Source organism: Haliotis rufescens, unplaced genomic scaffold, assembly GCF_023055435.1.
Source record: "Haliotis rufescens isolate VD_foot unplaced genomic scaffold, xgHalRufe1.0.p SCAF_82, whole genome shotgun sequence".
In the NCBI taxonomy this organism is placed as follows: Eukaryota; Metazoa; Mollusca; class Gastropoda; order Lepetellida; family Haliotidae; genus Haliotis; species Haliotis rufescens.
Genome location: NW_025964375.1, coordinates 968,083 through 984,384, shown reverse-complemented (window position 1 = coordinate 984,384; position 16,302 = coordinate 968,083). Strand labels below are relative to the sequence as shown.

The following is a 16,302-nucleotide window of genomic DNA, read 5'->3' as shown; positions in this document are numbered from 1 at the left end:
TCTTTCGACAGAAGAGTTCCATTTGTTTACGTTTTGACGTCATCAACACAAACCCACGTGCAACCTCCATAGCAGACGACGCAAGTCGCTGAACGCCGGAGAAAGGAAACCTGAACAATCCAACCAGATTCAGTGTTGGTAATTTTGTTTCAAAAGTATATCTAGACTGTATTTTATCACTGTTTTGCAACGGACTCTATATAGATTTGCCGACGATAGACTATTTTTACTGTCATGGCCCGTACCAAACAAGCCCCCAAACTGAATTTTGAAAACGGCCAGTCATCCCTTCAGAAATTACTAGTTACAAAGAGAAACCGTAATACAGTAAACATTTCGTCCACACTTGGAAAAACTGGAGGAATTAAGAAGCCTAGACGATGGAGAGCAGGTACAAATGCTCTCAAAGAAATTAGAATGTACCAGAGGAGCACAGCTTTGGTCCTGAAGAAACTCCCCTTCCAAAGACTGGTGAAGGAGATTGCTGGTAAAATCCAGTCAGGGCTGAGGATGCAGATGCCAGCTCTACTGGCACTTCAGGTACAGTAGCATTTCGTGAACAATATGTCTCGGAATGTCCTGAAGATACTTAAGGTTTTATCAGAAGTTGAAGATCATAGTTAAAGTCAGTCAATGCACAGGACCATGTAACAATAAAAATAAAAAAAGCCGCAAAAAAATCAAAGACGAGGCCAAAGGCCAATAAAAATAAAAAAAGTCGCAAAAAATCATAGACGAGGCCAAAGGCCAATAAAAATAAAAAAAGTCGCAAAAAATCATAGACGAGGCCAAAGGCTTTTGGCCTCATCTAAGATTTTTTTGCGACTTTTTTAATTTTTATTGTTACATGGTCCTGTGGTCAATGTCATATTGTGCGATTCTGAACATATTTAGTGTCAAGTTGATCTATAAATTTACCAGATAACTTTGTTATGGTGCTAGATCTATCTTGTATTTGTATCGAACATTTAGCAGTATTGTAATTAATGTCCATTGGTTGTAAGTCATACATTGTATCATAATTTACTTGATTTTAGGCTATAAACGAATGAAACTTTACCCTGGTATCCTTGTTCCCAATTTTCAAGCCCATTCGCTGTGTCTTTTTCCTAAAATCTATTAACATGAATGTGAATATCCTTTAGGTTTTAAGATATGATTTCAGCTGATTTATTATGAAAGTTACAATATAGACCTATTTCAACTTTAAAAAGTCATGTGCATTCTGACACCTGTTTATCTCCTATGTAAAAGACAATTTTTGTCATTGGCATTGCATTGATGAGAACTGCCTTTCTTTCTAAAACCCTTCAAAGTGTACATATTCACATATTATTGTCAATTGTACATAATGTAGGTAATTAGGGTTTGAAACACATACACAAACAAAAAATTAAAAAAATAAAAATTTGAAGTTTGAAAATCTAGATCTGCTGGGATACATATTTTTTTTAATGGTTTTGTTATTTCAAACTGACATTCTTTTGAAACAGGAAGCCACTGAAGCATTTATGGTGGGTTTATTCATGGATGTCAATCTTTGTGCCATTCATGCCAAGAGGGTGACCATCATGCCACAAGATGTGAAACTGGCCCTCCGCATTAGAGGAGGACCAAAAGGAAATTGTAAGAGGATCTGTTCTTGATTCACATGTACATGTTGCCGGGGATGCGACCATATGGAAGGCCATGATACAGTATGTATCTTAATACTCTGGTTATGATATAATACGTATCTGATTCTCGATATGCCAGTATAACAACACAAAGGCCATAAATTGAAATATCAGTGTAGTTCATATGTGGAAAAAAATGACAACATCCTGTTTCTTCTTTGTTAACTGTTTTGATACCATAACAAAAGGGATTATCTCAAGTTATCTTAAACAGCTTTTTTGTAGGATGCAGGTGGCCTTTCAAGCTTACATTAAGATAGGCTTATTCTATTAAGAAAGATAAAGATATGTATTTTGTGAACATGTATTGTGATACAGATTCATGCAGTCATGAATCACGATACATGTTTGTGTTTATTGTGCATCGTATCAGAGACCATGTATCATAGTTTTAGTGTATCATCTCACCCTTACATATTGCTATTAAAGACTGTTTTGTGTGTGTTGCATCTTCTGATACTTTAAGCTTTAAAGTATTTTTAAAAAGCAAAGATTCAAAGATACTGAATAAAGATGCAAGTTAATTCACAATATATTTTGGCTAATGAACAGAGACAATGTGTCCCATTTACATTATCAATCATACTTTTAAAGAAATCATTCTAATGTTACAAACATTTGTTAATATACTATCAAATTAAGTATATTGTAATATTTTCAACTTCTCCATATATATAGGGGGGGCGGTTGGGTAGCCTAGTGGTTACAGCGTTCGCTCATCACGCCAAAGACCCGGGTTTGATTCCTGACATGGGTACAATGTGTGAAGCCCATTTCTGGCGTCCCAAGCCATGATATTGCTGGAATATTGCTAAAAGCAGCGTAAAACCATACTTACTCCATATATATATGGAATGTATATATAGCCATACCGACTGTATTTAAATTATTTGTATTGTGTCAATTCATAGATCTTTAAGCCTGTTAAGTTTGTTTGGTATACATAAAAAGAAAAGCACAGTCTTAAGTTTGGAAGTTTTCCCCACAATATCAGTGACAGAAATCTGCTGTTTTAACCATCAGAAAATCTGTTGTCTTATTGATGAAAATTGGACAAGGTTAAATGATGTAGGATTCTGATGCAATTTCTATGGTAGCTTAGACATACACAAAAAGATATTTTCCCCAGTGGCTTCCAGCCACACCCTGCGATCATATGAGTACATGATATGTGTTAAGTAACCAATGTGTTTTCCTAACTGTTGATTAAAACTTAATCTGTATACCCAGTGTTACCTGCCTGATTGTGTAATTGTGTGTGCTGACTGCATCAGCTTATTTCTCAAGCTACCAACAACGGGTTTGCCTGTCCAAGATTTAATTACTTACAGGCTGTCATGACACAGTTAGAATATTGCTGTCTTCAGTGTAAAAGAGTGTTAACTCACTCACTCACAGATACTGGTATATATCATATGAGAAACAGTAAGCAATGGTACACCTGAAACAATTCTTTGGAGACTACTAAAATAGGCTTGTTTAAGCAATTCAACATTCAGTGTTTGAAATAAAGGTGTGCTGGTGTCCTTATGGTCTGCTTCTATAAAAATTGAATCTAGGGACCCCTTACATCCTTACATCTTCTACTTCTATCATTATAGAATGACAAGGACCCTATGACTTTCATGTTTAATTTCTAACACTGAACATTGGTATATTTTGTATGTTGTATGGCACTAATTAATATACTGCATACAGATAACCTCTGAGAAGATGTATATCTTATACACAATGTATAAAATTCTGATATCTTTGTTCAGTGCAGTGTACAAGAAGTAATATTAGGTAATGTTGTGTTTCTGCACATTTCTTAAAAACAACAACAATTTATTTGCGCACAGTTATTCTTGATGATTAATCAGCAAGAACAAACTGATTATAATCAGTGATTGATAGTAAAATCAGTTTAAAAGATTTGTGATTTTGTCTTTGTCAGCCTGTATCTAATATCATTCTTTGTGATAAAATGTCAAGAACACTCAAACTTATGATCTATCAATAGTCAATCACCAACCATTTACCTCAGAGATTAACAAAAAATAGAGCTCTGAAGCTCACCTGGATTATGAAGAAATAATGGGTGCCATGTGTTACAAAATCAGATTGATTGATGAAATCCTCTTTGGGATCATTCATACACAATTTCTTCTCCATAGGCTTTGTTTCAGAAATGCCAAAAATGTGTTAAACACGAGAACATTGGGGCGAGTGAAGGTCCAAGGACTTAGAATCATAATATCCCAAATGACATTTTCAATATGGCCAACATGCTTAATTATTGGATTGGAATTCTGTTTTAGAAACATCATAACTTGGATCACTCATACAAAGTTTCAGACCAATAGGCATTGCAGTTTCAGAGGAGACAGACGGTCCAAGGCTCTATGACATAAGCTGACTTGATACTCAGTTGAGTTGAAAAGGAGTACCAGTAATATGACACAAGTAATTGAACACACCTGGTCACTCATATTGTCACCTCTGGTGACAGTAATGTGTGTTCCTTGACTTATTTTGAGCATTCCGATTAACGCTTAAAGATCACAACAACAAACATTTACATGGAAGATAGATTTATTAATTTCAAGTGAAACAATTAACACCAAAACAAATAAATATAAACAAACTTCAAAATGTAGACATCATTACTATAAGAAGTTTTACAATTCACAAGTATACAATGAAAATAATTTCATTGAACTTCACTGAATTTCATACACTACTATAAATGATGAAAACATATCAGGAATTAATTTCAAAACAATAATGCATGCAGTTGATCATAACATCATGGAAATTGTATCGATAATAGATAACTAAGAGATACAAAATATATGCATTGGTAACTCTTTGAAAACTCCAACAATGTTTTGAAACACTAGAATAATCTTTTGATAAGAATTTATTTTAGGAAATGACTGTTCCAATGTCCACTGATACTAAACTAAAAAAAGAGTTGCTTTTGCAACAAATATGAAGATAGCAATTTATCATATCAATCGGATAATACAAAAGAATGTGCATATTTATAGTTCAATTTGTTTACTTCCCAGCTTGAATTACCATCATTTACTTTATCAAGTAATTCAAAACAGTAATCACAATAATGATTGGATTTAAAACTTCATTTTAATGAAATAATCTGGTTCGTAATCAACTCAATTTTTATAAGCTGAAAATCTCACATTTTATAATTCTGTACAGTCATTATTGTAACAACCATATACTATATTGTATCGATTGTAAAGAATTGCACTTAGGGTGGCAAGAAAGGAAAAATAGAGCCAAGGTCTCTGTAGCTCATCTTGCTTCATTCTGCTTCATGTTTAGTTAGATACTGTGAATGTCATCCAGCTCGGCTATGGTGTATTGTACATCATGTCTAAAGGGCATTTGGACACTAAATACAGTACATACATTTCCACTATGATCAAAGATCGCTTGATCAATATGAAAGAATATAGAGGTGTTTTCATTGAAAATCAAATTCAAATGTCTTAAACAAACATTCATAATGAACAGTCTATCGTCACAAGGTATCACATAATATGAAAAGTTACAACAGACACAAAGCAAATCCATTATCTCCCCTTTGCTGGATAGCTTAGGTGAGTTTACACTTGTAGAGTGAATAGTAGCTAACAGTTGAAGTTATCTAAAATGAAATCACAACTTGTGACTTAAATGTATTGGACCTACTATCTTCATTAAACAAAATTAAGTGTTGTCAGAACATGTTAATAACTGTCATGTACTGTGGGGTACATTATTATAATCATAGGATTATAAAGTATCCTTGTCAAATACTTACTTTCTCGTAATCTTTTGAACAAATATATCTGCATTAATGGAGTATGAACTATCAGAAACCACAGAAATGGAACTGATAAAAAATAATAAATACATAAACACTATATCGTGAATGTCTACAACATACTATCACAGTTGAAAACGCAAGATTATCATCATGTTGAATCCCAGATATTGATAAGTTATAGCAGAGACCATATAATAGATTATTATATGGTCTCTGGTTATAGTCTTTGATTATTTACACCACTGTTAATCATAACTAAATCACAATAATTAATCTATTGCACACAAACCATAATATACATACATACATCACATAAAACTAATGTGTTTCATGTTAAGAACATCAAACCAAGCAAACATCAGCAGCGTCACATTTTGCAACTAATTACACTTGACGAGGTCAATATGCAAAAAAATAAGGACCCAAGGACCCGACCCCTGAGGTGGTCCGGTTAAACCGCCAAAGGGGTCGGGTCCAAGGGTCCTTGTTTTGCATATTTACCTTGTCAAGAGTAACCATTCATTTTGTCATACCAAAATTCACTTTAAAGTTTATGAAGTCTTTAAACTGTCCTCTGTTTCATTACAGTAACTTAGCTGTGGACTGTGAAATGTCGAACCAGACGCCATCTTGTCTTCTAGCACACAAGTCAATATTCATCATGTGACTGGTCAAATCTGATCATTTGACGAGTCCGTATTCAAGGTCAGAGTCAGTCACATGATTTGGGGGTCTACATTTAAATGTATTGTTTTGTCATGTACAGATTAACCAATGAAATTGCAAGATTCTTAATAGAGGTATGACAAATTCCATCAGTACAACAGATCATTTGTCAGGATGAATTTATAATGAGAGTGCATACATAACTTACATAGGGACCAGCTATCATGATTGGAAATGTCACTGCTGACATCGCATCTGAAAAATCCTGCGATACATTGATACATCAATTAATGATATCTTTGAGACTATATATAACAAGGACAAAACACTACTAAGCTTGTGAACAATTTTGTTAAAGATTGCAATTACTTTATTGTAAATGTTATCATCCATTGTTCAAATTTAAGTGGGATCCTGAGTGTTCTTAAGGTTTGCTTCTATAGTATTTGATAGACCCTGGATATGTTTAACTCTCAACATTAGGACTAAGACAAGGACCCTTAGACTTTCATGCTTAATTTCAACCACAACCATTAATTCTCACCATATTTGTTAGTCATCCAATGTTATTATACCATTATTGACATAATACCAAATATTTTAATGAAAGTGGGTTACTATTTAGAAAGTAGGTACAGGTAAGTAATCATCTTTGTATTGTCATTCCCATATTGATGTGTTGCTATTTCAGTCTATCAATAACAGCCATAATTGAAATACAGGTGTTTTAAGAATTCTCAATAACAAGGCTAATTTTGAAATAATGTATTTGCTATGATAGCATAAATGAATGTTTTGTCAAGTTCTCAACAGGAGCACATTCACATCATCCACACAAATAATTTTTTAAAATGAATTTTAGCTGATACAGAAAAACAGGATTACAAACCAGAACTATTACTTCAAAATACTATCAAATGGAAGCATAAGCATGGCCATTGAATGTTTTGTAACCAAATGTATGTTGTATCTTGTTACTCCATACTGACAAAAGACAATTATGAAATGATAAAAACACAACATTATTATCAGTATGATGGTATGAAATAAAGACCATCAAAACCATGATTTAGACAGATGTATTCCTGTGACCTTAAAGAGCATCACATGATGCATCTGATGAATTTCCTTCGGTGGGGATGCAAATGATCAGACACAACCTTTGGATCATTGTGACCTGATGTCACGTAAATATCCATTTGATACAATGAGAAATTCTAGAAACACAATAACTCTGGCAACAGTAATAAACACTTTAAACGTGAAAATTTAAATTGAATATTTTGTGTTGGGTTTGTACAGCAAAGCATGCATGGAAACCTAAGATTGTTTGTCATTATCTAAATTGACATGTAAATAGATAGATGGCGGGAGATAGCATACTTTGCACAAAGGGTATTGCAACATGTAACAAAATAGTACTATTAGATACATTATTTTCAAGCTGATTGAACAACAAAGTCCTCCTTGTCACATGAATGATGGTTGTCATAATAAACCACCAGTCCATCACATTAGGTTTCTCTCAAATATGTGTAAGTACCAACGCCATTTATATGTTTCACAGCTCCACATTATAATATATACGCAGAAGACTTCTTATATACATGTATTCAAGAAACTCATATCATATTTCTGATAGTTATTAAATTATCACACTGTATTATTATGCTAATGAAGCTTCAATCTTTTCCCAAAGTTGCCAAATTTCTTATTTTGAACTATGTAATCAACTACATCTATGTTTCCATTTGATCAGCTTGAAATATAACTATACTCTAACATATGAATGCTAACAATGTCAAATGTTTTTCACAAAGAGAGCTCTTGCTAAATCTGTTTGATTATCAAGAATCTCAGTTTGAGCACATTTCTACACAGCATCAACATAATGACTATACTGAAATAAGTGAAAAATCCTCACGTGAGATGTGACCATATTGGTCTTCATTTCAGAAAAACTGAAAGAATATAAAATGTTGATATAGCTATTCAGTGTCTGTGTGTATATACTGAGACATTTCACTTTTGGATTTCCCTCTATGATCAGTAATAGTGTGTGGATCAGGTAAATCCTACGCTAGAGTCTAGCTACTGTTTTGTATACATTTCCAAAGTTGCATAGCTTGTCAAAGCTATCATAGCATTAAACCACCCTCAGTGTCTCATGGTTCAGAATCATGAACCTTTTTCTTACTTCTCATCCCATATAACAAAATGTTGGTTTATTCATGTGACAATCCTATGATTTCCCTTCTGTTGCCTCTTCATGTTATACAATATGATTTTTCACATTTTTGCCAATAATCATATTTCATTTGCACTGATATCACTTATGTCTCTAAACAATGAAATTACTATCATCCTTCAACTGTGTTAAAAATAAAAGGTGACCCCTCAATTTGAAAAAAACCCTTTTAACATTAGAACCCTGTGATGTTCAAGCTTTATTTTGCACACTGCTCCATCATATTAACAGCCATCCTTAATGTCTTAGATATAATGATGTGGGAAACATCATGAAATTCATAATTAAGGGCAATTTCAAATGATTCACTTATAGCTGATACCTATATATACACTGTTATGTTAAAGACTTAAATGGATTGCAGTGTTCCTAATCAGTTTCCTGTTTCAAACAGTACAAGCACATAGTTCTTGAACAAAACACTGTAACACTTCAACCATTACTGGAATCCATGCCTTACAGCTTGCACACACATTTCATTATGCCATGACAGCTGTTGATTGACGTCAGTCCTCCTGTGGCTCCTCTCGATTGATGGAGTTGTCGGTGTCCACGGGTCTATCCATTGCTCCATAGGACGCTGCTGTCCTGGAACTGTTCTCATTACCCTCCTCTCTCTCCAGCAGCACACCAGCAACAAATGGCTGCAAGAAGTTGTTTCAGTGTAAATATGATTGTTATCAACTGCTGATGAGATATTTGTCGCCTTGTCATAATTCATATTTTAAAACAAATTATTTTAAGAATCAAGTTCAAAACCAAACCAAATAATGATCTTCAACATTTCTTCTTAGTCTTTCTTTTTTTGCAAATCCTGATTCAAATACATATTTTGTCTTACAAATTTTTAAAAACATTTTGCTATTTTTTTTAGGGATCATAAATCATATTTTGTAAACCAGTTAATCCAACCAGCTTCATTCATTGACAAGTACCATTGATCATGGCGTCCGAATGTCACAATTTTGTGTGTACTCTGAATTCCCTAAGCTTGCACCCCAACAGCTTTCCTCACATGGACTTGCTCTTTGTGCTCAGTTCACTTTGATATTTTTGTATGAATTTGTTCGTGATCTCGTCCTTTGAAACAACTATAGGAATGTTTTTATACCAACTCCCAAATGTGTTTAGAGAACAATTAAAGTCTCATCTTGCAATAATGTATACAAGATAATCTTGCAATGCATTACAATTCATAATGGTTTTGATAGTCAATTACATTAATCAACCTATTTTTAAGAGCTTTCAACACCATATTAGTAGATCTAGTATATCCAGAAAAAAACAACTTACAAGAAACTATGAATTACCGATCCCAAGTAAATGTCCAGACCCACTGGCATAAAGGACCTCATTGACAATCAACATCCCAATCTTCCAGTCAAGATTTGTCACAATACACATACCTTAGGGGCTCCGTCACCTGTTGTTGAGTCATCTGTTGCAAAGTGCTGAAATATCCAATGTTTTTCCTCATAGTTAATCAATTTAAAGAGATTGAATGGTAGAAGATATTATATATGTACTTATTCACCGAACCTTCCGGTGTTGTTATTTGAAAGAAAAGTTAACATTTTGTGGGGGTCAGTTCAAAGTTGTGCATTTCACTTGTCATGCATGTGTTCTGTCAGTTTTAGAAGTGACTGACAGTTTGCAAAACATGCAGTGACATTAAACTAAGAGAAACTTTAGAACCGCATTAACAAATCAGAGAAGACAATTGTGCTGATTATTCAGTCAGGAATAATATTATATCTTATACAGTAAAAACATAATTTGTGACAGCATTTAACATGCTATGAAAACATTATCAATAGTGGCATGATAAGGTCCTATTAATAAATGTGTGCGGAACAGGTACATACAGGAGTTAATGTTATTGAAGGAAACTTGGTTTGGAAACCTATAAACAGGTAATCATGATAATATGAAAGCATTATCAACAGGGGCAAAACAAGGTCCTATCTGTTTTTGGATGTATGTACAAAGGATACAAGTTGAAGTTAATGTTATTGGAGGATTGAAGGAAACAGAAGGGATTTTATCTAGGATTCCAAACAAAGTGGCTCTGCAGGCGAACTTTGAAAAACTGTTATTATATTCAAAATTGGGATTTTGTAATAAAAGTTCTTATTGTCCTGTTAATTTCAGAGGTAGTTTAACATTGCATTCAATTTGTCCTTTAATTTGGTACTGTTATCCAATTTTGGAATTTTTACTGACATTTGCTGCAGACCTAGGGCCAAATATCAGCCTCTTATCAGATCTAGATAAATCCCTGAACAGGGTATGGTAACATGGAGAACAGTTGGAATATTTCACATCATTAGAACCTAAAGATGAACATAATCATGAACATTCTTGCACACATGTTCCAAACAAACCTATAACACCCTACCAAATTCATCAGATTAAAACACCTTGACATCAACAAGAACATATGTAGAACCTGTGTAGGTAGAGGATAATACAGGTATCACAGTTGTGAAAAAACAAGAAATGGTCCTATACAAAGGATATTCAGCACGGTCAGTCGTTACATTTGTAGGTACATACAACAATTTCTGCACTGACATTTTGGTGATCCACCTCCACAACCAAAACAATGTAAACATCACCAACCTGGTACTCAGAGAAATCAGGCCCATCTAAGCCAGTCTGTCCAACGAGTGGCAAAAATAAATAGTCATAGATGTGAGTGAGTAGTACGACTGTCAACATCTGACGAACATGCACATACACCAACCACCAGGTTACACCAAGCATACAGCAGGGAGCTTACGCTAGCAAGGTAATATATGTCCATATTTCTTACCTATTGTATTGAATTCAGGCAGAATGTTTCCTTTAAATTGTTTTGCTATTTGTATTTGCTTTCCCAATACTTTGTGTTGTAGATCTTGTTAATGCGTGTGAAGGAGACTTTGTGTCTTTGTACATTTATAATACACATGTCAGGTTCTTTTTAGAAATTTGTAACAGATGATGCGAATGAATACACCTCATCTTGCTTATAGCATCTAATAGAAAATTGTTATAGGCTTAAATATTTCAACTAGTGTACACTCTTTCATAAAAGAAGTGGGTTTTTACAAATCCAAACCATGACCAAGTGGTAATTTTCTCCATTTCTAGTATTGTAGTGAAAGGAAATACATTGACAATACATGTCATGCACAAAATCTAAAATTATATTTCCTCATGCAAATATTTTCTTCATTCACTGTTGTTATAAAACTGGCTACTATCTCACAACTTCTAGTCCACCCTTTTACTCTATTGGCTGTTCATATTAAACTGGCATTAGCATGTTCTGTAAATTAACATGGAAATTGGCTCGTTTAAAGAAATGATAATTTAAGGACAAGTGAACAATTCATACACATTAAATTTTGTAAATATCTGGTAGGCATGTCAAGTACAGTGTATGCTACATACTACTGGATATACTGTTTGAAAAGTAAATCACAGACTACAAAGACCCTGATAGAAAGAAGTTCTCTTGTACAAGTTTCTACAGGAGACTGTGGAAGCGAGCTGTCTGGGTAGAAGCAGGTGAAGGGTGAAATGGGGTTAGCTAGGTAACACACAGATGAGAAACAAGTCTTACAACAGACTCTCCATCATATGCCAAAGAGTCATATTTCTACAAAGCAGACCAAAAGGCTAAACATAAACACAATGCTATTGAAAATAATAAGTCTACTATCAAGTTTTGATTACAAACAATGGCTTTCAACATCAAAGAAATCAGAAGTAAATACATGCAGCGAAACAATATTAGAGAGACGTGTGAAATCTCTCTTCAGATACAATCAAAATGTCTTCACAATTAACAAAAGAATTATTGAACACCAGTTGTTCATGATGGATTTTTGCCACTAGTATCAACAGCAACATTTTATAATTACAACAGCATATATGAATATTGATGACCATTTTGTGTTATAACCATTTTCACATTCACCATAGACCACCCACCACCGGCTCTAGGCTACATGGCTATTGAGTTATACTGAAAGCACCACCATTAACTTCTCTTATCAGGGTTTTACTTGAACAAATTATTCTCTTGACATACCAATGGAAACATCAGGTCAAACAATGACCATTCTTGATATGATGATATATCATTTTCAATACCATACTTAGTAATGAAAAATCACTCTTCAAGTATAGAGAATAGATTACATTGGCCGTTTTCTGCTGTATAGTTACTGAGGAAAGCTCTGTCGGAGATAATCCCAGAGGCTGGATTACAAGCGATATGAGTGTGTTGCTCACCCTGTATTTGATGGGACTGAGGTGTTTGAACCAGCCGAAGCCGATCCTGCCACTGAACACAAGAAGAGTGATGAATAAGGCCACACAGGAGAAGATGAACACAGGACTTGTGTAGCCTGTAAATAAGAAAGATTTAAAGTGACTACAATATCACGGAAATACATTTGGTAAGCATACCTTTACCAATAAATGATTTTCACTTCATGTCAATAGAACATCTTTATCAAATCCTCCTGAAAAGAATTAGTTGTAAAAAGTAACACTTCATAAACTTTGTATTAAAAAAAACCAATTCATTAGAACATGTCACTGGAATTACTTGTTAAGTGAACCAAAAACATGATAAGTCTGAAAAACAAGTGCTGAGTACATGATATTATTATTATTATTATTATTGTTATTATCATCTTACAGAGGCATTAATCCCTATTTCAGATAAATGACATTAAGATACTTATCACCTATTGAAAGCCTGTTACTACTGATGTGCAAACAAAGATGTCCAAGTTCTTGCAAAACTGAAAACTCACCTTTTTATTGTGTCTTACATGATACATTGTATTACATTCCTTTAATTTTTGTTCACAATTCATTGCTCCAAAGAGCTTCTGAGCAGTAATGATCAACTGGAAATAAGTTCTATATAAATGTATAATTGTTATTAATTGTTATCATTATAATTTCTTTCTTTGGTGTATCATGTTACTACTAAGACTAGTCATACCTGCTCGAAGCCCAGTGAAGAAGACGATGTTAACTTGCAGCAGGATGACCGATATGACCACAAAGTTTATAGCTGAGGCATGTATGTGCTTGTTGATTTTAGAAGGTTTGTAGGCAAAATATATGTTGTATCTATCTACCAGGTGCTTGAAGCTCAGATAAACTAAACCTGCAACATGACAAACACGGAAATTCACAAGCTGAACAAACATGACAATCATACAACCAAATAAGATGAGGCTACTGCCCCTTGACAACTCATAACCTGAAGGTTCTTTGACTTATTGTTATGCTCACAATGTTATGTTAACTACCGGTATTTAACATCAATATCTGAAGTATGTAACAATTTATGTGAATGTGATAGAAACATTATAATATATATATAATTGAGCTTAAAATGAATTAGACATTAAAGGGGATCCTATTTAAAATGATTAAAAATTTAAACATCTTACCAAAAGGAGTGACAAGAGGACATGGTATACTGTATGCAATGGTGATGGCAAATATACACAGCATCCATGCATACTGGCACCCAAATTGGAAGTCCCATAACACATTCTGGAAAACCACAAACAAACAAAAATCAATTATTCATGTGAAAATATAAACCTTTTTGTCTGTACAAATTCCAAAAAGTGACTAAGTTAATAACAATTTCAATACACTTCAAAATGAATGGAAACGTTGTAGATGGAACTGTACATTGAGCCTACCTTCCTAACAGCAGACTTCTCAGCAGCTGATCGAGCCAGGCATAATTTGATCACATACATGAACAGCTCAGAGAATCGGATGAGATCTAGGGCAGTGCCAATAAATCCAGCTGTTGTCACATAGTTGACAAAGAAAGCACCATTGCCCGAAACAAATATGCATCTGAAACAAGTAACAATCATGTTAACATTGTCATGTTAAAGACATGAAATGTTTCAAGAAATACCTGTGCAATACTGTTTTATCAATTCCTAACAAGTATATCAGACAACAAATCATATTAAATGAGGAGTATGAAACATACATTTCTGTGCATTTATAACATAATAGCTATTAGGTGTATATTACTGGTAAATGTTAGTTTATCACAGTATTGAATTCTAAATGAGTCATACTTACTCCCATCTCATTGTCTGATTCCTTCCCGTCAAGGCCCACTCAAAAAATGCCTTGGCACTGAAAAAAACATTATTTTCTCTTCAACATATTTCATTATCAAGAAAATGAACAATTATAAAGATATGTTTTATAATCGGATTGTTACATTTAAAAGATATGTAGGAAGTGACCCGTTCACCTTGGTTTATCAAGTTCTATTCTAAATTCAATATAGCGCTATTTACACACACTCTTCAGTGTCACAATCTTCACATACTGATTACTACTACTACTCTCACAGGAATACAGGATGCTACAGCATGTACCCATGTGTTAAACTAAAAACAGTGTTGAAAGATCTTTCAAATTTTGTCTGCCACATAAGTTAGTATGGTTTTACGCCGCTTTTAGCAATATTCCAGCAATATCACGGCGGGGCACACCAGAAATGGACTTCACACATTGTACCCATGTTGGGAATCGATCCCGGGTCTTCGGCGTGACAAGGGAACACTTTTACCAGTAGGCTACCTGACCGCCACCTCTGCCACATAACAAAATCCTAGCAGTCTACCAGTGTAAATCTGGAATAGACAAACTACATCAATCAGGTGACAAGTTATGGTCATTCATCCTAATTCCTTCCATACACTGAAGCTGTATGTCCTGAGTTCCCATCCAAATCGCCTCTTACAAACTATGTAATGCACTGAGCCTAATCATAGTGGGGATTGAGGGTAAGAATATAGGTCCCTGGCAACCTATGCTTGTCGTAAGAGGAGACTAAATGGGAAGGGTAGGTGACTTGGTTGATGCAGGTCATTGTATCCCAATTGGGTGGATCAATTCTCTTGATGTCTATCACTGGACTGTCTGGTTCAGACTCGATTATTTACAGACCACCATCATATATCTGGAATACTGTTTGAGTGTGGTGATAAACAGCAAACAAATAGAGTCATAAACATTCATCATGTTCATATTATAAATAATCTATAAATATGGAAACATTCTGAAGGGTAAACACTTGCACTACCTTCGTGTCCAACTAACTACAACTTATCTCGTGTGTATAGTTCAGCAGTACCTGGTGAGTCCAAGAGATGGGAGAATAAGAACCATCAACAGCAAGAAGATAAAGGTTTTCCTCATCACTGCATGGTGCTCTGCTGTCCTGAAATTACACGCACACATTGCACATTAATGTTAATGTCATGAACAGATGACATACTAGTTCTTTTCCTGTGTCAACATTTAACTTTAGAAGTGAAGTTACAAACTATGTGTTCTCACATGGCTACCACACTGGAAATGTTCCCAAATCAATATATTATTCTAGCTGACAGTCAATCTCATTAAAATCAGATCTTAGTTCTCGCTGCCACTAAACAAAGATTGGAGGACATCCCATTAGGGGTCACGTCAAAACGACCATCCATCCGACCAATCAGAGCGTCGCTTACCAGATCATGAAAGTGACAGTCGGAATGTGATTTCTAATCATGCAACCTCAAAAACAATAACACAGGTTATTCCGAACGATAGTTACGGGCTTCACAACTGAATCCATACAATCTAGACTGTCTATTAGCCATTCCAGAATGTTCTTTTACTCAGGTTTCAAATTTTTACTTGAGAATTTGTCAAAGTATGTTTCGAAGCGTAGTCGCCAATTTGAAATTAGTGCCGTAAGGCATGTGAAAGCTGCCTTCTGATTGGCTAATGTTGACTTCTTGTCAGTAGTTCCAATGGTCGGGCAAGGTCGGTCTGATGTGACCCGTAATTGGGTG

General features: G+C 34.5%; 2 protein-coding genes across 7 annotated transcripts in view; one reads left to right on the top strand and one right to left on the bottom strand.

Moving 5' to 3' along the window:
- The first annotated feature begins 27 nt into the window (after positions 1-27).
- Positions 28-12,685, top strand: LOC124144281 (histone H3.3-like). 2 transcript variants are annotated; one of them, XR_006862396.2, is made up of 3 exons: positions 28-540; positions 1,494-1,697; positions 12,622-12,685. XR_006862396.2 is itself a non-coding variant. In XM_046513619.2 (2 exons), exons 1-2 carry the CDS (start codon positions 235-237, stop codon positions 1,644-1,646), a joined length of 459 nt encoding a protein of 152 aa, XP_046369575.1. In that variant the 5' UTR covers positions 28-234; the 3' UTR covers positions 1,647-2,899. The 2 variants fall into 2 exon arrangements, 1 of the variants encoding a protein (XP_046369575.1); XM_046513619.2 differs by lacking the exon at positions 12,622-12,685 and having other exon boundaries at positions 1,494-2,899.
- LOC124144228 (calcium permeable stress-gated cation channel 1-like) overlaps positions 4,233-16,302 on the bottom strand; it is an 88,481-nt gene continuing 76,411 nt past the window's right edge. For 3 of the 5 annotated variants that reach the window (XM_048390096.1, XM_048390100.1, XM_048390097.1), the window contains 9 exons: positions 15,600-15,686; positions 14,534-14,590; positions 14,134-14,296; positions 13,873-13,978; positions 13,416-13,583; positions 12,692-12,807; positions 11,030-11,065; positions 9,814-9,858; positions 4,233-9,051 (listed from right to left, as the gene is read on the bottom strand). In XM_048390096.1, coding sequence (XP_048246053.1) covers positions 8,914-9,051; positions 9,814-9,858; positions 11,030-11,065; positions 12,692-12,807; positions 13,416-13,583; positions 13,873-13,978; positions 14,134-14,296; positions 14,534-14,590; positions 15,600-15,686 — 916 coding nt within the window. In that variant the 3' untranslated portion in view covers positions 4,233-8,913. Of the gene's footprint in view, positions 9,052-9,813; positions 9,859-11,029; positions 11,066-12,017; positions 12,054-12,691; positions 12,808-13,415; positions 13,584-13,872; positions 13,979-14,133; positions 14,297-14,533; positions 14,591-15,599; positions 15,687-16,302 lie in introns of all 5 variants that reach the window. The other 2 variants (XM_048390098.1, XM_048390099.1) reach the window with 2 other exon arrangements.